We start from the raw sequence: 23520 nt of genomic DNA on the forward strand, positions 1-23520 counted from the left end.
CGAATGTGGAGAAGTTAGAAGCTAGCCAGCGTTTTGCAGCGAGAGCGATCACCGGACAAGTCAGAACAACACTAGGGGAATCCGTACTAGCTGAAGCAAACTTACCTCCAATAGCAACGCGAAGAGACCAGATAAGCGTGATAGCGTTAGAGAAGTCATTGAGAGTAGGAGAGGAAAACCCAAGATGTCAGGTTGCAACAGCAGAGGCCAAGCAACGTATAAAGAAGAGAGGTTGGAGGGAGAAAGCATCAGTAGTGTGGAAGGCAATCTTTGGCAATGTATCACCACAACCATTCCCAAGCTCAACCCCTCCGTGGATGGAGACTGGAGAACACAAGTTTGAACTCAAAGGTGTCAAGACGGGCACGTCAGAAGTAGACCGTAAAGCAGCAATGTCTAAATTATCAAGAAACTGGACAGAGTACGACATCACAATTTACACAGACGGATCCACGTCGAATTCGAATGAAAACAGGGGAGCCGGTATCATATTTACGGAAGGTCCACCAGAGAACCCGGTTGTCAAAAGGGAGGAGAGTATCCCGGCTGGCAAATGGTGTTCTTCATATCAAGCAGAGCTGAAAGCAATAGCGTATACAATGCGAGAAGTAGCAAAAGAAACCATACTCCAGAATGTGAGGATAGTGTCTGATAGCAAAGCGGTGCTGACACGCATCCAGAATCTGAACCCGACCATGATGTTGACAAGCAACGAAGAACTAGAGATACTCGAGAGCTTGAGAGATTGTAGACAGATGGGATGCCAAGTGACGTTCACCTGGTGTCAAAGCCACTGTGATATCAAAGGAACGAACTAGCAGCTGAGAAGGCAAAGGAAGGTACCACAAAAGACCAGAGTCACGTTAGTATCCTGTACGAGACAGCGAAGTCGGCAATCCGCAGATACACAAGGAGAGATTATGTCAAGAAACCTCAACTCAAAGAAATCTACGGTGATAGGAGCGAGCTTCTAAACAGAAAAGACGAGAAGACCCTTAGTAGGCAAGATCAGGTGACTCTAAGCCGCTTGAGGAGTGGTCATCATCCTGATCTCCGGTACTGGCAGCATAGGATCGGCAGCGGCAATTCAACCATCTGCCGTGGGTGTGGGATGGGGGATGAAACCGCTGTGCACGTGATTACTGATTGCCCAGCTATTGGCCCGTCGACGCGAGGCCTCCTCGTCAACCCGGAACGTATGGCCAGAGGCCCCAAAACAGTACTACAGGTGTGGCATAAGTGGAAAGCCAAAGTGCTAGCTGAACAGGGTACGGACCAGCAATAGGAGGGGAAGCCGGAAAAAGTTGTAATCCAGCATTGCTCAACAACAACAACAACAACAACAACAGCAAAACATTGAAGGAGAAAGTAAAATCTCTACCGCACACTCTCACTGTCACGTCAGCCACACGGTGCATTCAGATACAGCGCGCAAAACACGTCCGCCACATTAGACCCTGATTCGTTACATTATTACAGGAATTATTATTATTATTATTCTATGTTACCACTGTGATTTTTTTATAATGTATGTGTTTTGCTATGTGTAATTGCCATTTGTAATCATACCAGCAGTATTAAGGATTTAGTGTAAGTTTTCGGGCTGTGGAACGAATTACTGTAATGGAATTACAGTATATCACAAAAGTGAGTACACCCCTCGCATTTCTGCAGATATTTAAACATATCTTTTCATGGGACAACACTGACAAAATGACTCTGACACAATTTTCCCCTCAAAATAACTCCAAATATAGCCATTATTAATATCTATAAACCCCTGGCAACAAAAGTGAGTACACCGCATGGGAACTACGTACATCACTAAATGTCCAAATTGAGTACTGCTTGTCATTTTCCCTCCAAAATAGCATGTGACTCGTTACAGGAGTGCTGTCAGCATTGCTGCAAAGATTGAAGAGGTGGCGGGTAGGGGTTTAGCAAAATATCGAAATAGTGATATATCGTGGTACTTTGTATCCCAAAAGGTTATCGATATGCTCCTGCCAAGAATCGAGATATCGTTTCAAAAGGTGTCAATGTTAAAAAAAAAAAAATTTAAAAAAGGACTCAACAAGTTGCTATCAAAATCTTCCACTATAATAGTGTCTTAGTTAACTATATGGCTGCCATTGATGGCGCTCGACACCCAATCCATTTAGACTGGGAGGGTCGAACAAACGTTCATTCACTCGAAACCAGAGCATTCACAGTCACTTTCTGATTTTCAGGCTATTTACAGGTAAATTTCTGTTCATTTTAGTACATTTACAGGTCGCTTCCTGTTGACTTTGAGTCACTGCCTATTCATTTGGGAGATTCCCGGCCCACTTCCTGTTCTGTAACCCAAAACCAACAGTAAGTGACTCATAAAATGCCCCAAAATCAACAGGAACTTAAGGAAGTGACTGAAAATCAATAAGGTAATGATCTGAATTGCCACAAAATTACCTCGTTGCCTAGCATTTGCTGCCACTGATGGCCATAGATGTTCAATCGTTTGAAGTAGGAGGGATGGCAGCGCTCCCAGTTCAAATGGATTGGATGTCTACTAGTGGTAACCTAGTTCCAATTCACAACAGAAGCTTGTTTTTCTGTTTATTAGTCATTTTGTAGAATATCTTGGGTTGATTTCCTGACCAATGTATCGATAATCGCTGCATCGTGAGATCGTTATCGTAAGCTTTGTATCGCAAATCGTATCGTATCGTGAGGTACCAAGAGGTTCCCACTCATAGTGGCGGGTCAGCCTGTTGGTGCTCAGACCATACGCCGTACTCTACATCAAATTGGTGTGCATGGTTGTCACCCCAGGAGGAAGCCTCTTCTGAAGACGGTACACAAGAAAGCCCACAAACAGTTTGCTGAAGACATGTCAACAAAGCACATGGATTGCTGGAAACATGTCCTATGGTCTGATGAGACGAAGATTAATTTGTTTGGTTCCGATGGTCTCAAGCATGTGTGGCGGCGACCAAGTGAGGAGTACAAAGATAAGTGTGTCATGCCTACAGTCAAGCATGGTGGTGGGAATGACCCCCCACCTCTTCAATCTCTGCACCAATGCTGACAGCACTCCTGTAACGAGTCCCATGACATTTTGGAGGGAAAATGACAAGCAGTACTCAATTTGGACATTTAGGTATGTACTAGGCCTGAACGATATTGGAAAAAACTATTGTTGCGATTTTTTTTAGGTGTGCAATATATTGCGATATTATATTGCGATAGTAAAAAAAAAAAAAAAAAAAAATTTTTTAAAGAAATATTCACTAGATGACTTGAATAGCTGTTTGGAAATACTTTGCATGACACACCGTGACCACAGTGTATTCATATAATACCGTTTCATTTGTGAATGATTAAGATTGCTGTATTATTATGAAGGGATCCAGGAAGCCATGTCTGCACAAAATAGATAATTTCTTGAACACAATATTTGACACTTCAACAGCAGCAAATACATTAAATGACAAATAAAAGAGCAGGTGCATTCGTCCCCTGAGTTTTTGACAAAATATAACAATAAATAACAACTTCGGTAAAATAACAACAAAGTTGTAAACATATTTGAACAAAAATATTAAATATGACAAATAAGAGTTGTTCACAAACTATAACAATAAATAAGAACCTCAGTAAAACAATAAAGTTGTCAACATATTTGAACTTAAATATTAAATCTGTCAAATAAAAGTGCAAGTGCATTAGTCCCCTGAGTTGTTTACACAAAATATAACAATATAGAACTGCAAAACTGCAACAAAGTTGTAAAAATATTTAAAAAATATTAAGTATCAAAACTTTATGTGCAGCTGTACTATAGTTATTTGAAAAATACGATTTACAGTTAATTTAAATATAAAAGAAACAGAAACTCAATTGAACTTGTAAATAATTGAACTGAATAACAGCAAATAACTGATGAATAACAGAACCATTTTAACTCCCAAATTTATGTATTTGTCTGCATATCGTCCACCTTCCTTGCTCAGCAATTCTCAACTGGGTCTCATAGGTTTTTGGCCAAGACTACTAGTTTATCCACCATTGCAGGCTTGAGACAACAACGTTGGCACGTAACAATGTTCCCACCTGTACTAAAAAGCCTCTGATGGGAAGCTCGTAGCAGGAATGCATAGATACCTGCGTTTTAAATGGTCCCACATGTTCGACGGATTACTTCTTGTTGAGGCAACCATGGCGAGGCACTGTCAACAGGGCTGTTTTTTGTTCCTTATATTCTTGTCGATAGCCAAAATACTTCCAAAACTCCTTTTGGAGACAGTCTTCCCTATTCAACGTGCTGCTTGATTGCTTGCTTTCACTTTGAAAACGGCCCCTCCTCCCTCCGCTCTGCTGTTCGGCCCCTCCTCCCTCCACTCTGCTCTAGCAGGTGAGGGGGAGGAGCCGATGACTGCGAGCTGGAGAGAATGAGAGACTGTGCACTCTCTTTCTCGCTCCTTGCTCAAAACAAACGTTTGTGGATTTAAAAAAATGAAATGAAAAAACTATCGCACGTCCTTGCGATGGGACTATTGCGCATGCGCACATCGCGATGGCGATGTTTAAACGATATATCGTTCAGGCCTAGTATGTACATAGTTCCCATGCGGTGTACTCACTTTTGTTGCCAGGGGTTGAGATTTTAATGGCTATATTTTGAGTTTTGAGGGGAAAATAACTCTGTTGTATAAACTGCACACAGACTACTTTTCATTGTGTCAAAGTGTCATTTTGTTAGAAGTGTCCCATGAAAAAATATACTTGAATAGCTGCAGAGATGCGAGGGGTGTACTCACATTTGTGATACACTGTATAATGTATTCTTATGGGAAATCCTGCTCGACATACGACCATTAATTAAATTAAGTTAAACATGAGTGTCTAATGCTACTGGGTACATTAAAAATGTTGCTAAGGTCCTTCACACTAAATCAAGTCTGGCGTCATGAGTACTTTCAACAATCAATTCAATTCGCATGAACATTTGTGGCGGAAAACACTCAGGTGGCTTGAAGTTCTGCTCTGAGACCCCCAATTTGGCCAAATTTCAAAATTGTCAAATATGCATGTGTAATACATTATTGGAAAGCTTAAAACCTTTGTTTTCTGGGGGCGGGTTTCAACTGGAGGGCGTTTTTTGATAGCCTGGTACTCCAGACTCACCGCTGTTCCAGCTATTGAGTCTGGCCACCATTAAGCGGACAAAATTTCCAGGGCGGAGCAAGCCACAGCAAACAGACAGCGGAGTGGACCAATCAGCGACGGGCGGGACGAGGGACTTGCGCGCGGAAGTAAACATACGAGGAGAGCGGAGTTTATTCAACATGGCTAGCGCGAGACAGACTATTGTCAATGTGTTTTTGGTAATTTAAAACTGATTTTACCGTGGATTGGAACATATTCTCGGCTCTCCTGTTCGCCATGGAGGAAGTCGGCGTGATGTCACGATGACGTCACCTTGCTTAGCAACGTGTCGCCATTTTGTGAAGGGGGTACGCACAGCTTAACATTCCATAGACAGACGTCTGAAATTTATATATTTCAGGTGTGTTTTGCGTCTTTTTTCCTTAAACATCTTGAACGTGGCTTACTATTATCACGAGTCACTGCCGACAGACGCGAGGAGGCGATGCAATTTAAAATTAGCGTTTATTGGTGTACAAAGCTGCCGATACAAAGTCGCAGCTGATAGCTGGATAAACAAAGGAATGACCTGCAGTGGAGTTTGGAAACATCTACAACTACCTCATAAAGTCACCCAGTATGTTGACCTTTATCATTTACGTGGAATATGCACCGTGTGGAACTGAGAAAATTGGTAGTATACACGAAGTGATTATTTCTGCCGGTACCAGTAATTCGCCTTCAAGCTTTATTTAGCCGTCAACACGTCACAGCAAAAAAAACAATTCCCACCAGGCCAATAATATACCGATTGACTAATCAGAGCAGTTCACGGCAAAAGAAAAAAAAAACGCTTTGCTAGTTGCCGGTTAAGGTAAAAATAACCACTGCCTAGTCTATTGAATCGTAGCAGCTAATTGGAGCAAAAAATAATCGATTAAACTCACCAGTAATAAAATGTCGGCTTCAAACGTAAATGTGCTTGGATTTAAGTTACCACAGGCGAAAATAGTCCACGGAACAGTCTTCTTTTACTGTTCCTCGATTAATTGCGCTCAGCCATTTGTTTCTCCTTTTCTTCTCACGTGGAAGAATGAAGAACTTCAAATGCGGCTCCGAACTCTTCCTTGTGTGACAACCCGCAACACAGCAACTTTTAACCATTCCGACGGAAAAAAGACGGCAAATAAGACGAAAGTTGAATGTGTTTCTATTATAAGTGACTGGTCTTTTACCCCATTGTCAATATGGCGACGCTTTGTTGTGGCTGGTGACGTCATTAAATGTCCGGATGTCCGACTGCCTCTATCTGTGTTGTTGTGAAGACGACTTCCGACGCGGAAGAGTGACGTTGCTCGTTAAGAACACGTCACGCAAATAAACGAATCTGATTTGTCGATTGATTTTGTACTTGCTCGAGAGGCCGTTAATGGGCTGGGTCCCAGACTATATTCTCAGTGTTTGAAAAACACAGGGAGAACAGTCTGGCCGTGCCAGGCAAATTTTTTGACACCTTAAAAGTAGGTCAAATCAGTTGAGTTAAAAATAAAAAAAAATCTTTCTCATTTAAAAAAAAGGTTTTGGAGACCCATCCTGGTACATAATAAATAACAAACACTTCAAGTCAAATTTTGTGGCAAACTTTATTTCTTAAAGATGAATTCTTCCCTCCTTGTCATTTCATAGTCGTTGGGTGAAGGGACACATCGACTTATATGAAAAAGACTGGACGCTTAACTCCTGTACATTTTTTTGCGTGTGTTTGTTGCAGTTTACCTCATCTGAAGTGCAATAAACCACTGTAAAAGCATCAATAAAGAACATCGGGGGAAAAAAATAACACTTGTATTTTTTGTTTCAGAGCATTAAATGTATTGAATCAAATCGAAAATTGTGTCCCTCGTATCAAAAATCGTACTGAACCATGATTTAACTGTATTGTTGCATCCCTAGTGTTTATTCATTTGTGGTCTTTTTGCAAGTAGAGTTGTTTGTTGGAAGTGTTTTAATTTTTTAGCTTGATCAGTTGCCTACCTTTTTTAAATCAAGGGCCACTACCGGCACACTGATTAATATGAAGAGTTACCAATCTTCATTTATTTTGAAAACGCTTATCAAAGTACATTTCTCTCAGTAATTAAGAAACTGATAAATATCAATATTTTGCATTAAGTTCTATAAAATCCTGCTAGTGTTTACATTTTCAAAGAATCCGTTCCACAACTGTCTTACAAAATTACAATGACCTAGGATGGTGAACGATTTAAAACAGGCCTGCGGACTATTAGTCTTTGGGGGGGGGGGGGGGGGGGGTACCTTGTGTTTGTGGGTACCACGACTTGGTACTCCTGCTTCATAAAATGCTGCTTCATAAAATGGCATCATTAATAGATATTGCCAAAATTTAAATAGGGTTCTAGTAGGGGTGCAGTAATTACAAGGACACCTTATTATGCAATATTGTTCATTTAAGACTATCTGTACCAAAAGTGATGTACTGTAGTAATTTAAACTAATAGCAATGTTAGGAGAAATTAAGCTAGGTTTAGGTTTAACCGTTTTTGTTGTTGTTGTTGTTTGTTTGTTTTTGTTGTTTTTATAACAAGGCAGAAAAACTGTTCTTAAAGAAGATTGTCATGTTGGTCTCACCAGATTTGGAATGCAACTGCAGTTGCAATAATATTAAACTAAAGTAGGACAGAAATGGGTTCAAGCAGTAAAAAGGGAACTTTGACCAAGAATCCCTGTATTTGAGAGCAAAAATGTGTCCCTTTGTAACAGGCAAGCGAGATGATGACTAGCTTACATGCTCGAATTCATTCACTGTGAATGTCTTTGAGTAGTGAGCTCAGTCACCTGATATCAGCTGACTGTATACAAATAAGAGAACACTTGACAAAAGACATCTGTTGTACACAAAGTAATCCTTCATAAGTTACTAATTTAATTCATTGAATGTCATCGAAGACGTTAGACTATGGAGCCCCAAATGAGTCATAATTAAATGATTAAAAACATTTTGAAATAAATACGATGAAAAAATTGTTATTTATTTTTCACTCTGCCAGCCGTGAGATTTCTATGTTGTGTTGTTTAAGCGATACTTATCCAAAAGACTGTTAATGTTACCTTGACATATGCCTATTTAGCCTGTTGTTCTTCATTTTACCATTATTACTCTAACATTTAAGGGTTTTTTGTTTCTGATAAATTGAAAAATCCCCCCCTCCCCCTCCCCATTTTGGGTCAAGTAGGCCCGAATATTAACATTTGATATATTAGTGGCCTATGTGGCCCAAAATGTAATAGTGTATGTATCTGGATTACATCATTGTTACCTAGCAGTTGGATTCCCCTGCAAATTCATTATAGAGGCTAACCTTGAACAAAACCTGATTGTATAGTGTAAATAAAAAGCAAAAAAAAGCAAAATAAAAAACCTGCATATCATAAATTTCTTGGGGCAAATGATATTGTTCCAGTGCATCTAATCAAATATGTATATCCCTCCAGTGTGTGCGGAGGCATTCAATCCAGATGATGATGATGAAGACACAGAACCCAGAGTAGTTCATCCAAAAACAGATGAACAGCGCTGCAGACTGCAGGAGGCCTGTCGAGACATCCTGCTCTTCAAAACGTTAGACCAGGTAAATAATTGGAAGGAGGACTTGGCATGCATTCACACTTGTGTAAAAAGGGTTCCACTTAATGTGTTCTTTATTATTAATTGCATAGTGAAACTCTTGGGATTCGCACATGTGTGGGATTTTCCCAAGATCCCCAATGTCTCTTGTGAAATCTCATCTGCTTTGGCTTAAAATGAAAGTGATCTGCATTTTCCCCATTGGGAACCGCAAAATTATAGGTCTCTTGACCTTTTCTTAAACTTACACCTTAGATTGTATATTCTAGTGTAACATGGATAAAAAGTCACAAAATATGAAGAAAATGGGCCTTCTTTATTTTCCCATACAAACTTCCATCTCTGAGTTGAGTTTTAGCTCGCCTCCCTTCGGAGACCTTATTCACACGAGCAATGCCTTTTTTTAGCTTCTAGTTTAATTCCACTGTTCTCCTTGTTGCTTCTTGTCTCTCGTGCTTTTGTGTATATCTGATGGATTGATTTTTGTCCTTCTTTTCCTTGCTTTAGGAGCAGTTCTCTCAAGTGCTTGACGCAATGTTTGAATTACGGGTTCAGCCTCAAGAGCATGTGATTGACCAGGGAGATGATGGGGACAACTTTTACGTCATTGAGCGGTAAAGATAAAGTCAATTCGGTCTACTTTCCGTGTTTCTATGTTGGGGTTAATACATCCTATAACTGAGACTTCATTACACTAATGACATACAAGCCCCTAATTGTCTACTAAAACGGAAAAAGGTTGAGGGATCTCAGAAATGAACAAAATCTAAACTAACAGATTTTTCAAGGTTGTTTTCCCACCCAAGCCTCTTATTACTTTTCAGTGTAGTACAGTGAGAGTCCACTGATTGTTATCTTCCCATCTGCATACACACTGTCTAAACCTTTGTATTCTGTGTTTTCCTTGCACAAGGTGTGTACTGATGACCTTTACCAACAGCTATCCTGCCAAGTGTTACTATCCCAGGGTTTTACCAGGTTTTTTTTTTTTTTTTGGGGGGGGGGGTACATATTTGCGTGCATTCAGACTTGAGGTCAGGATTTTCTGGCTAGTGTGAGTTCTGGAGAATGCCACACATGTCTTAATACTCATTCATGTAATAGACTTAACCCCAAGGCAAAATAAGCCACAACATTCAAACATGTTGTAGTAACAGAGTGGATCAGTAAGCGATCCATCTATCAATCTTCTGTCCTCCTAATCCTAATCCAGATGAAAGGGAGTCCCTGCTAACTTTGGGTCGGAGCTGGAGTAAACCCTGAAATGACTGCAAGTCAATCAGTGGGTAAATCCACACATGTCTAAAAAAAAAAAAAAATTTAAATAACCTTAAGACAATTCATAGGCATCAGTAATAACCCAAGAAATAGACTTGTGCGATATGGACAAAATTTGCTTTCCCCATAACGACTTCCCCCATACTCTACTGATATATTTACCCCCCATTAAAATGAATTAAATTAATGAAATGCAATATGTAACATTAATTTGAAAAAAAAAAATGAAAAGCATTCATCGGAGCGGCCAAATAAATTGCATTCAAGTTACTGTATCTTTTAAACACTTTTCATGCCCTTTAGTGCCTTAGTCTTTAAAGCACCGTAAAAATTAAGTATTTGACTAGGAGATCTGCCCTCAATATGTCCTAAAGCGCAGATTTTACCTCTCTCCCAGTTTTTATTTGGCACCGATTGCCCACAGAAAACCGGAGATATGATCCTTTTAATTTGATAATAGTAACTATGAGGGAACTATTTACCATTCAAACTAGGAACTATTTTCTCCACTAGAGGGCACTCATGCTCTTTGGACGAATAATGCTTCATTTCTGTCATTTTTTTCTCTCTCGCCGTAATTCATTGTTTTTTTTTTTTATTATTATTATTTATTTGGATTTATTTTGTTATGTAATGGGTTATTGTACAGTATTATTGATGTTGTTATAACAACAATTCATATAGATAACTTTGTGCTGAGAAAAAAAAATACCATTGCTAAAAAAAAATAAAAATGACGCAGTTACTCACAATGTTACTCATTTCTTGAGTATTCTTTTCACCAAGTACTTTTTTTACTCATACTTGAATACATTTTTCGATGAGTACTTTTACTTTAACTTGAGTAATATTATTTTGAGGTAATGCTACTTGAGCAAAAGTTTTGGCTACTCCACCCACCTCTGAATTTAACAATATAAAGAATATAGGGAATACAGTTTTTGTCATTATGTCACACAACAAAATGGTGAGTATTTATGCTCTGTGCTGTTATGTGGTTGTGTTACCCACTTCAACACTGCGCCAACCTCATAAATTGACAAAGTATACAAAGACCCTTGAATGTCAGGAACAGCTGACATACTGTTTGAAACAACGGAAGAATAAAGCTTAAACTTCTTAATGAGCTGGTCCTTTCTAAACAAAGGAACTATAATAAATGTGTAATACAAATACATTACATCAACAGATGGCAATTTGGATGAAGAGTTCTGTACTTTGACCTTCTAACAGTCAGTAAGACATAGCTGGAATGGAATGTTGTTATTAATCACGGTATGAGCCAACTGCGATTTTAGATTTGACCCTGGGATTAACAGTGATCATCTACCAACAGACCTGATTAGTCTGCTGTGTTCAAGTAGAATTAAAAGTAGTGTTTCACTGATACTGTTTTTTGGCTCCTGTTACTGATTCCACCACCCGACTGTGTGGTATGCTTTGATACTGATACTTTATTGATACTTTTTATAAATATACACACTACCCCCGTTTTAGTATTAAATTATTGCGTACTCACTTTAAAATAATTGCTATCACGGCTTTGTAAGACACTGCTTAGCAACCTTTGTACTTACCTGTTATGAGACAATAATTGAATGAACTCCTCAAAAACGTAAGAGCTTGAAATGCTCTCAAAAGCCAAAATATTTTACACCCACCCTCCACCCCACACACACTTACACACCCCCACCCCCCCCACACAAAAGATTGAGATCTTAGGTAAAGAAAAAATAAATATTCCAACAAACAAAAAAAACCTAGTTCTCCTACCACCCTCCTGGAAAATAGGTGGTCCTGCGAAAATGAAGCAACTGTCCCCTTAAGACGTGCTGCAGTCAGTAGATCTGTAGAAAAACATTAGTCGCCATTACTCAGTTTAGAAGAATATAGTATGTGTAAGATAAAACAACAGTAACAGCACAGTAATTGCCCTGCAAATTGGGTTTGGGGAGTGTACACGGTACATTAGCTTCGACACAAGTTTGCTAGCCCCCGTTTCTCCTCATTCTAACAGAGCTAACAACTTTATAGATAGTCATCTCAATTCATTCTTCATAAAACTTCAAATCCTGGCTGGCGTTACCATTTATCGTCAACATTGTTCATTTGAACTTCAGGCTAAGTGTGATTAATCACATTCTTTTAGCATAGAAGGACTGATTCAATGTTTCTGTTGTTTGATCTCTCTATCTCCAGAGGCGTGTATGACATTGTGGTGTCAGGAACATGCGTTGGTCAATATGACAATAAGGGCAGCTTCGGTGAGCTTGCACTCATGTACAACACCCCACGTGCAGCTACCATCATTGCCACTCAAGAGGGATCGCTATGGGGTCTGGTAAGAACATCTAAATTCATTCATTTAAAGCTGAACCTTTTGTAGCTAGAACGTTGATTATTACTTATCAGTATTGTAGATAGTGACATCAATCTCCATCATGCCCAAATCTACTGTAGTTGTTTTTCAATAGTAGCATCAACAACTGTTTGCAATATGCAATGAATCTGAGGCCTGCTAACCTTAAGAATGAAATTATTCTCCATAAATGAATGCAGTGCTCTACTGTTCCCCCAAGTGGGCAAGCAGAGAATGACAAGTCGGATGTTTTATGAAGCCACTTTAGAGATTTTTTCCTCCTCTCTTTTAGGATCGTGCAACGTTTCGTAGACTCATTGTCAAGAACAATGCCAAGAAGCGAAGGATGTACGAGTCTTTTATAGAATCTGTGCCCTTACTCAAATCCCTGGAGGTGAGTTCAATGCCTGAGAGAGTAACTATCAATAAATTGTTTATATAGACCTTTTGTAAACATTAGGTTCTAGGGTACTTCCAGGTGCCATGTAGGTGATTGAGAGGTATTTACTATTTAAGCTTTTATCTGACCCCCACCCCCTAAATGAATAAATAAACAAACAAACGTATGTAGTGGAACCGATGGGTAAAGCGGATATGTCAAGTGTCATCGCTGAACGGAGAAGCTCAAAATACTGCTTCTTGACGTGTGTAGTTGCTGCTTTTAACGGGAATAGATGGGCATACCTCCATAATGTGGTTTCCAGAAGACATTTTGTTGCAGATAAGTGCAAAAGATTTTGTTGGGTTTCCTTTATCTAATGATGCAAAACAAAATGGCGAGCTTGCTCACAAACGTCAGCCCTAAAGTGCACTCTGCATTTCAGCATCATAAAAGGGCAACTGCGTCAATAATCTGAATCATTAATCAACCAGGCTGTCTATGGTCACTTTAGGTCTACCTGAATTTCCAGCAACCTTATTTTTCAGTCAGCATACTTGTCAGAATGTATAGCATTTTGTCTTCCCTACACAACAATTTGTCTCACATTTCTTAAATTGATACGTCATACATTCAAACTAATCAAAGGTCATCATTGACACATTTTACCGTGTTCTCTGCCTTGACCAAAAGACAGCAACATGCTCAAAGGTCTCATTACAGACATGTTTGTGTGAATGAAATAATTGTTGCCACCATTTCCGTCATCATTTTCCTCATTAAATCTTTGCAGGCAACAGAGAGGATGAAGATAGTGGACGTATTAGGGGCAAAACAGTTCTCCGATGGTGAACGCATCATCACACAGGTAACCCCCTCACATTTATGCTCATGCAGACAGAAAAAGAGAGTTTATGTATCACATTATGTCCATGCATCTTTCGTCTTATTCATAGTTTCTTATAATTTGTCAATGGGTGAAATGAAGACAAATGTATTGTATTTATTGTATAATTTGTTAATGAGTGAAATGAAGACCAACGTATTGTATTTAGCTGGACCAGACTGTTATCTTTGTATTGACAGGGAGACCGTGCTGACTGCTTCTACATAGTAGAATCAGGAGAGGTCAAGATCATGATGAAGAGTAGAGTAAGCAGATTTTGCTTTTTCCTTCTTCTAATTTAGTACCATATTTTTCAGACTGGAAGTAACTATTTTGAACAATTTGGCTGGCCCTGTGATTTACACCCATGTGCAACTTGTATTGAAGTCTGTAATTTTACAAATTCTTGATTTGTTATTTCAAAATGACTAAGCCTTACCCATACGCTGAAAAAAATAACTGGTGAGCTGAACATAATATTGCAAGCAGTAAAATTGACTTAATAAAAGTGCAAATTGGTACAATGATTTTATCAAGTAAAACCACCAGTTATTTTTTTCAGTGTAGTAATGTGTTGTTGATGCTTCATGCAGCTGAACCATTAATGTGTTACGTTAAGACTATACACCTATTTAGCCTATTAATTCTGCTGTAATTATGAATTGGACTACACTAACAATTGACGATTCGTGATTTAGATTTTTTTAGCAACCCCCCCCCCCCCCCCCCCCCCCAAAATTGATTTATACTCCAGTGTGACCTATGATTAAAAAAATAATAATAAATAAAAAATTTTAACGGGTACAACTTTTAGTCCTAGATTTTTAGTTATTCACTATTTCACTTTTATCTATTTGTGCAATGACATGCTTATAAAAGGAAGGGGGGAAAAAAAAACTTCAAATTAGACATCTCTTTTCATCCAAAAGTTGATGGCATTGTAGTTGCATGACAACAAATTGGTAGATGTCCTAAATGTGCGCTTCTATGCACTCATGACTGGTGGTAAGCAATGTATTTATTTATTCATTGTAATCAGTGTTCAAAGATGCCAAAAATATATTTTTCAAATTTAAGCTGTTATATGAACTGACAAAAGCAGTCGGTCAGGTAGTTTCTGTATGGATCATTTTGACAATGACAGCCCACACTCCCCATTAAAAAGATTCTGCCAAGCAACAGAGGGAATCATGACAGTTGGCTCAGCTGCCGAGTGCCTCTCTCACTTCGGGGGTGGAGGGTGCGCACGCTGGCTGCTACCCTTTAATCTTCTCCTTTCCTCCAACGCTGTGCAGACGAAGGCCGACCATGCAGACAATGCGGAGGTGGAAATAGCACGCTGTAGCAGGGGTCAGTACTTTGGGGAGCTGGCCCTGGTCACTAACAAGCATCGGGCTGCTTCTGCCTACGCAGTGGGCAATGTCAAATGTTTGGGTAAGATCAAATACAGTCCTCCATCTGCCTTTAACACATTTGTCAGCATCACTTGTCTTAAAGTGTTGTTTTTATTGTTCGAGTTAATGCACTCAACAAATGCCTTTTTAAATGATCAATATGAATCCCATTATTAATAATTTATATGCATTATTCAAAGCACTCAAGTGTTTTGCTCTTGAGCTGGGTGTTGTCATTCACATATTAAGTGGCTTTTTATAGCGCTATATTTGTGCTACTATTCTGAGCAAGCAATGATAGATTTTTTGCACAGAAAAAATTATTTTGAGCACAGAAAAATATATTGCGTGAGCAATTAAAGATTTTGAGCAAGCAATGATGGATTTTAAGCACAGAAAATAATAATGAGCAAAAAAAAAAAAAAAATCTTCTCTGTCCTCCATAATTGTGTTTGAATTTGAATTTATTGTCATTGTCATTTGTCATCATCATCATCACATCAACATCATCATCATCAGCATTAAATCATGTAATAAGGGAAGAAATGAAAGGAAGAAAAAAAGATAAAATGCATGTAGGTTTTACCCGCTCAATTCTTTCCTCCTGCTCTCGCTCAACCTTTCGACCCCATCGCTTGCCGGTTTGTTTTCTCTCTGCGCTCAGTTTGGCATACACGTGACAAATGTGCCATGAAGCCAACCAATCAAATAGCTGTCGGAAGTACACCGATTGACTGTTTACCCTCCAATTAGATCACTTGTTATGTTTGCCCGGAAAAAGCAAAGGAGACGGACTTGGACGGGATAACGTTGACTTCTTTGGAAACACTGCGATAGAACAAGTTCTATAACATGAGACAATAATCATAACAATGCAAACCTCATACTGTCATATGTTGCCTCTCTGATTGGTTGGCTTTGTGTCACATTTGTAACGTGTGTGCCAAACTGAGCGTGCAGACAATAACAAACCGGTGAGCGCAGCGGTTGAGAGACTGAGCGAGACCGGGGGGATGTGAGTGAGTAAAACTAACATGCAAACACAACTATGGAGCGCAGGGTAGATTTTTTTTTCTTTTTTTTTTTTTTTTGCTCAATATATTTTTCTGTGAATCTATCATTGCTTGCTCAAAATATTTTATGTGCTCAAAATGTATTTTTCCATGCTCAAAATCTATCATTGCTTGCTCAAAATAGTGGTACAAATATAACGCCATAGCTTTTGTGGTCTTCATACAGCAGTGGAATGTGGCTCTCCACAACATCACAACCTTCCTACTGTAGCTTTGGCGATTATTTTGTATAACATTCCAATATACCATCATTCTCTCGTTCTGTTAAAAAAAATGATTCGCTACCCATCATGTCATTAAGCCTGAATGGTTCTTTGTAGGATAAATACACATTAAATGAGTCAATCTTGTGTTTTGGGTGGAGGGGTGCTTGAAAAAAGTAATTCTATTTTGATGGGGAAATTTGATTTCATGTGCGATTTCATTGAAACACGAGAAACAAGGATATTTTGTGGCAAGACCTGATATTTGGGCATCCAGATTGACTCACATAATTGATTCACTCCTTCTTGCAGTAATAGACGTACAAGCATTTGAGCGCCTCCTGGGCTCCTGCAAAGAGATCATGAAGAGGAACATCGCCCACTATGAGGAGCAGCTGGTGGTCCTGTTCGGCTCGAGCATGGATCTGAGAGACTGAGCCTCCCACTTCACCCTCCGTGCCTTCTATGACATACAGACATATACAGTGATGACACAGACTCATAATAAGCTTTACCCCTATTGTCCAAACACGAGAAATTGTAATCGGCCCACATGCATAGGAGTGAAATAGAATCATCCTTTGCATTTACACTGACACAACCACCTACTTATCTCCTTACACGTGCACTCACGAATAAATCTCCACTTACAAACCTATTAATTCAGGCCATAACTCCCTCCCCCTACTGAACCCCCACCACACCTCCAGCTTGAAGCTTTCAGCACGAGTTGTTTTGGCTGCTGTCACCTGTTTGCAGGTAAAGCAGGAATGGAACAAAAAAGGAAAACACTCCATTTATGACATTTCAGAAACGCTAACTCACAATTCTTTCCATTCACGAGCGCTTTAACAGCTCCAAGTTGCCTCAGCCAAGGAGATAGGCACGCATGCACTCACTGACAAACACATAGACACGGGAGAGTACACTTATTAAACACAAAACACACTTGAAAAAACACATTCAGTGGAGCTGACAAACTTTAAAAAGATGTTGAGGAAAATGCAAAAAAAAGTTTAATGAAAAGTTTTAAAACATTTTATGAAGATAAAACATAAGCTTTGATAAAATATTTAAATATATAATAGAAGTGTTTTCCTCCATGAGAGGCCGAGGTGCAGAACAACATGAGAACACTCAGTTTCGTCCTCAACTGTTGTTAATTGAGTTCAGTTAGTGCTGGTGATTATTACCGTACCACAAAAGTAGTGGTAAAAACAATAAAATCCTTCAGTTCTGGGACTTTGTTATTCTCTCGTTGATGCCACACTTTGTTGTATTGAATTAATTATTATTGTGTTGTTATGTATTCATTTGTTTTATTTTATTTTGACCAGCTGATCATTTCACCCCTTACATCTCTGTAAAAACAAAGATAAAAGCTAATAAAAAATATTAGTGATCATTTCTCCACGATTATCTTAAATGAGTTGTCCTGGATGAAAAAGAAAAATAAAGCAAACATTTTGTTAAAACTGTTTAATATTTTTGTATTTGCCATTAGCTTGATTTAGTTTGGACATTTTGTTTACATTTAATTTAGTCTATAACATGAATCATTTAAAAATGTGTTTGGGTGCTGTAATGCAATGGACACGTTGTTTGGGGTTAGTACGGTATACAATACCACTACTGTGCGCATGGTGGCAGACGTGTATCACCCAAAAGCGATGAGCCACGATGGACATCAGCGGCACATTGGAAATATTTTTAGCCACGAAGCTGATCCTGGAGCAGTTGTTGACGGTGTTCAGTTGGTGCCATATAAGTGCAGCTAACAGCAGACAAGCTGTTTCAGGAGCGATCCTTTCCAGCGTCCTAACGCAAAGCTGAAAATGTAGGTAAAGGAGTGGAGATGTAGAAATTTGCGGTATAGCCTTTCAAATTACTTAAAACGTTACCATTTTATATAAAATTTGCGATAGTTACTCCATTCAGCCCTAATCTGAGACCTAGCAATAGCATGACGAGCTAGCGCGTTCCTTTGCCTTCCGTCACTTCCTTTGTTAAAATGGTAGTCGAGAAGGGACAAATGATACCCGAACACTGAACGCATACATATTACTCGAAAACGCTGTGTCATCTTTAGGAAAGTACTTATGGATTTACTTCATATCCTCGATATCGGAAGGACCATGCGCTTTGCTAGTTGTTTTCGCTAATATCCAAGGTTGAATCAAATGCTTATAAGCGCTTTCTATTTTCTGTGCTGCGTTCGCGTTAACTAAGACTTTCCCCATATTCTTTCCCATGTTTCTGCCAAATGTGACACAAATTGGGCCGTCCATGCATATATTTTGCATTTAGCTGTTCTATATTCCAATCCATAACTATAGACAGAAGAATCCCAACCCACAAGTTATTTGAGCTATGAGCGTGACTTTTATTGCAAGTCTGTGATGAAAGCCCAAATATGAATGAATTCTAAAGATGCAGCTAGAGAAAAGTTTAAATAGAAAAAAATCATATGAGCTACAGTTTGCGCTGATGTGTTCGTCTTATTCAACAAACTGGTAAAAACACGCACAAAAAAAGCTTGCATGGGGAGTGCATGCTCAGAGCTCATGTCACACAAAGCCAAGCCCCTTAAAGGCTCAAATAATCTCAAAATGTGTGTGACTTTCTGCATAATAGTACTTTACTATCAGTCGATTTGATAAACAAAACGTATTAAAGTCGATGACAATTACAATCAAAATGTGAGTATATTCTGACAAACACTACATTGGACAACAACTAGAATTAAATGAACGTTAACCTGGGTCAAACCATGATCACCACAGGGCTGAGTGTCGAATGCCGTTGACAAGAGATTTTGGGACCATCTCGGAACCGGACGATAAAAGGGAAACAAATTGCCAATCTGAGACTAAACCAGCAGAGGAGCTCCACGTCATTCCGATCCACCTGCGCCCAGACCTGCTGCTTCCCTGCGCTGACCTAGTCAACTCTGAGTGGCAGAGAAGTCAGGCTGCCCGTGTTCACTCACTTCAGAAATCCTGCCCTGAATTCCCCACCTGCTTGGTTCTCGTACATGGTCCCAGAGATGCAGAGAGGACCCTTGGTCACGCCCGGCTCTCGAGAGTCGTAGGCCATGGCAGTAGCCTTTTTGTGGAGTCTGTGGTCGTGTCCAAGGCGGAGAGAGGGAAAGGCTATGGACGAATGCTGATGGAGATGACAGAGCGCTATGCCAAAAGACGAGGGTTCAAGCGTCTCTGCTTGACCACCCATGATAAACAGCATTTTTATGCCCATCTTGGCTACACGCTATCGACACCGGTGCAGAATGCAGGTGCTGTGGCATCTTTGGTTCCTATGGAAATGCTTCTCAAGCTCTCCAGGATACCTAATGGAGATGTTAACATACTAAAACACACACACAAAGTAGAAAAGGGAAGCCCAGTTCGGACTAATGGACCTTGCTCTGTTCCTCCACCACCTCCAGCCTCCTTCATACCTCCCCCTCCACCACCTCCATCGATCCCTCCCTTAGCTGATGGAGCACCCATGATTCAGACTCTAACTGAAACTCCTTACAGAGACTCAAAGGGAGCATCCATTTTTTGGATGCATAAAAACCTCTGAAGGACACCTCTGGAGTAAATGGTTCCAAGAAGAAAATGATAATGATGGAGGAAAGCAACAGAGAGAAATGCTTAAACTGAATATGCTACATCATGTTTTATTAACGATCACGGAACAGTTGCCACAGTAGATTGTTGTACCTATATCCTATGAACTGACTGGCTGTCATAGATGGTGATTAATGTCCTACCCATGTGAACTGAGAGGTTGCTGCCATCCTCTCTCTGTTCAAAGTGATTGCACGTCTATCACAATCAATGGCCCGAACACAATCACTCAGTGCCACACTCACAGTTCAAATGGATTGGACTTCCATCGCTGCCAATGGCTGCCATTGAGTTAAATGCACCTCAAAACAACTGAAAATTAGTATTCCATACAATGTATTAACAGTATTTTCAACCTTTGTTACCAACTCTGAGATGCATTTTATATACGTATATTTATATACACTTGTATATACGTAATATACTACAGTATGGAGTGCCGGCATGTACTGTATGTCAACTAAATACTTACATTTCTATTTGTAATAGTTGCAGGTTTTTTTCTTGTTTTTCTCTTTTGCAGGAAATCTAAGATTTTGTGCTAACACTATTTCAAATATAAATCATAATTCCCTTTAGCTAGTGTCATGCCCCAGCTTCAGATATAAAACCCTTCCAAAGCACAGTAGTGCCACTACCACGCATCACAATAGGTCATAGGCAGAGTTTGACTTTAGTGGCATCCCAGCTGTGTGTGTGTGAGCGCACGCGCTTTTCTGAGTTACCTCGTGGAGAAGTAGACGCCACATCCTTTTTGACTGAATATTCCAACCAGACTCTGTCCTCAGGTGGTTTTGGCTAAGCAAAGCAAATGGCAGTCTCTCAGGTACTAGTCACATGATGTGTTCAAAAATAATTTTGACCCATTATAAAAAAAAAAATGTTTTTTGTTCATTTCATTCATTTTTGTTGTTTGTTTTATTGCTTTACAACTTTTATAGACAACATGTTACTGGCAAAGTCAATTTGGCTCCCTCTTAATCTCCCTGTATGCCATAGGTATGTAATGTTCTTTGTTTGGTGACGAGCGGCGTTGTTTTTTCGCCACACAAAACATAGATTTTGAAATTATGGCCTAAAACATAGGTCTAGGATTCATGAAAGAAATCTGAATATCCTAAACACAAGTAGGCAAACATGTTGCTTTTTTAATATGTATTAGCAATGCACACGGTACTATGCGTCGTGTTCCGATCGGCAACTGCATTCAAAAATTCACATCTGAAAGTACCCATGATTATACAAAGCAAAGTACCTGCACATTCAAATGTGATTCAATATGGGGGTTGAACTAATCTGTGCAAGGCATCATCGACCTTTTTGATCCTATGGACTGCATGGAATATGAATGAATACAAATGAATGATATTTATTAATGTGCACTTATCATTTTAGAATGCTCACAACAATTAACACATAAATATGCAAAACTTTACTTTCATCGATGTCTATGTTTTCAGTTTATGATGCATTACCGGAACAACATCTTTTTGTGTAGGTAATACTACTACTAATAGTACTGTACATAACAAAGTACAGTACTGGTAATCAAGTGGAGTTTTATTTGTTTTATTTGCTAGTTTGTAAAAGTTGTGACAATTTGCAAAAAGAATAAAAGACCATAAACCAGTAATAAACCTTGTTTACTCATTTATTAGCCATTCCACTTCTCATGAGCCTATTCCAGATCACCTCAAAGGCAGGAAAATAACCATTTATGCTCATTCACACCTACGGACAACCTACAATCCATGTTTGTCATATAATTTGTTGGAGTATAAATTAGTCTTTCAGATGGCGATGCTGTTTCAACAAACTTTCAAAATTTCTCAAACTGAAGCAGCATAGTTGATGATAAATGCAACGGGAGTAAACTAAATCCACATTTGGGGCGAAAGTTGCCCTAGGCACCACTACCCACCTCTACAGCATCCACACTTGTTTACAGTAAAAAAAAAAAAAAAAAAAAAATCGAAATTGGCATACAAAAAAAAGTTTTACCCTTTTCTTCGTATCAGTACTATTCAGCCTACAATAAATTCAAATAGGGAAAATATTTTGAATGTTTCCTGTGAAATATTTTCCTTGAGTATAGTTAACCCCTTATAGGGCACTCATTGGCCGCCGTTTACGATGCTAGACGTCCAATCCATTTTGACTAGGAGAGGCTAGCTGCACTGCCAACCTTCCCAGACAAAATGGATTGGTTTTCTTATGCTGTCAATGGCACTGAAACATGCAGTTTCTGGTCTTGCACCCCTCTTTAAAATAAACTGTATTTTCAGCCAAAAGAAGTGTTGTGTTTGATAGAACAATATGTCTATATGCTACCAAAGCAGATTCATGGCACATTAAGCCCCCGAACAATTTTTAATTTGTCCATTTTACCCTTGAGCCCCCTGTTTACAGATGCCGCGCAACTGCTTTTGTTTCAACCAAGCCATAAAAGGAAGGTAATTATATTTATTATTCGAAATGTCTATTTTTAGCTTAGAATAATTTATGTCTAATATTTAGTTAAAAAAAAAAAAAAAGACTTCAAAATATGCAAGTTAATAATTTTTTAAACTTAACAAATTACGTCACAATGGGGAAAAAAAAAGTGTAAGTCACGGATATCTACAGTACCTCATAACTATCGCTTGATTGTATATTTTTTTGTCACTGTCGCATTTCCCCCTAATATTTTAGATGATAAATAATCGATCCAAACAAAGAAAAATAAAAACATTTAAAAGGGTGAATATATGAAAAAGAAAATCTCGACCACTCCCTGATGTCTGCGATTTCTGCGTTGCGACCCTTGTTATATTACCATGTTTCGCCCATAAAATCCCCACAAAAATCCGGCTGTGACCATTCACAGCTGTGTTTTGACACTCGGTGATACATGCTACATGGAGTTTTTGGATCGAAAAGAGGTACGTACGTGTCAAAATCATGGCGTCTTTAATTATGCTGTCTCACGCTCTCACATCCACTTAGGGTTTTGCTATTTTTGATTTTTATTTTAATGCCCTCCTGTTCAAAATGTTTCTTCCCACAGAAAATTGAGATTTCATGCTTTCCAATGATGTATCACACATGCAAACAGGACAATTTGGAAATTTTTGCCTGGCACAGCCAGACTGTTCTCCCTGTATTTTTCAAACACTGAGAGAAAAGTCTGGGAACCATCCCATTATCGGCCTCTCAAGCAGGTACAAAATCAATCGACAAATCAGATTCGTTTATTTGCGTGACGTGTTCTTAACGAGCAACGTCACTCTTGCGCGTCGGAAGTCGTCTCCACAACAACGCAGATGGTGACAGGAGAGCCGAGAATATGTTCCAATCCACGGTAAAATCAGTTTTAAATTACCAAAAACACATCGACTTGAGTCATTAACAGCAGTCCGTCTCGCGCTAGCCGTGTTGAATAAACTCCGCTCTCCTCGTATGTTTACTTCCGCGCGCAAGTCCCTCGTCCTGCCCTCGTCGTTTTATTGAGGTCACGTCTGCCCGTCGCTGATTGGTCCACTCCGCTGTCTGTTTGTTGTG

General features: G+C 39.2%; 2 protein-coding genes across 3 annotated transcripts in view; both read left to right on the forward strand.

The window, feature by feature from the left end:
* The window catches only part of prkar2aa (protein kinase, cAMP-dependent, regulatory, type II, alpha A), a 66298-nt gene extending 48475 nt beyond the window's left edge, over positions 1 to 17823 (forward strand). The window contains exons 4-11 of the mRNA XM_057818006.1: positions 8644 to 8780; positions 9284 to 9390; positions 12254 to 12395; positions 12706 to 12807; positions 13586 to 13660; positions 13879 to 13944; positions 14974 to 15112; positions 16661 to 17823. Coding sequence (XP_057673989.1) covers positions 8644 to 8780; positions 9284 to 9390; positions 12254 to 12395; positions 12706 to 12807; positions 13586 to 13660; positions 13879 to 13944; positions 14974 to 15112; positions 16661 to 16785 — 893 coding nt within the window. The 3' untranslated portion in view covers positions 16786 to 17823. The remainder of the gene's footprint in view (positions 1 to 8643; positions 8781 to 9283; positions 9391 to 12253; positions 12396 to 12705; positions 12808 to 13585; positions 13661 to 13878; positions 13945 to 14973; positions 15113 to 16660) is intronic.
* Positions 17824 to 17980: 157 nt separating this feature from the next.
* Positions 17981 to 23187, forward strand: LOC130904911 (N-alpha-acetyltransferase 80). Of its 2 annotated transcripts, none has more exons than XM_057818019.1 (2): positions 17981 to 19047; positions 19132 to 23187. In XM_057818019.1, exons 1-2 carry the CDS (start codon positions 19028 to 19030, stop codon positions 19931 to 19933), a joined length of 822 nt encoding a protein of 273 aa, XP_057674002.1. In that variant the 5' UTR covers positions 17981 to 19027; the 3' UTR covers positions 19934 to 23187. The 2 variants fall into 2 exon arrangements, with proteins under 2 accessions (XP_057674002.1, XP_057674012.1); XM_057818029.1 differs by having other exon boundaries at positions 17981 to 18185.
* Positions 23188 to 23520: the final 333 nt, after the last annotated feature.

This window comes from Corythoichthys intestinalis, chromosome 2, assembly GCF_030265065.1.
Source record: "Corythoichthys intestinalis isolate RoL2023-P3 chromosome 2, ASM3026506v1, whole genome shotgun sequence".
NCBI classification, from domain to species: domain Eukaryota; kingdom Metazoa; phylum Chordata; class Actinopteri; order Syngnathiformes; family Syngnathidae; genus Corythoichthys; species Corythoichthys intestinalis.

Excerpts from the sequence above, each read along its gene's own strand:
- LOC130904911 (XM_057818019.1), top strand. The coding sequence starts at position 19,028 with ATGACAATTACAATCAAAAT. Across the intron at positions 19,048-19,131 it reads ATGACAATTACAATCAAAAT|GGCTGAGTGTCGAATGCCGT; the intron begins GTGAGTATATTC and ends TGATCACCACAG.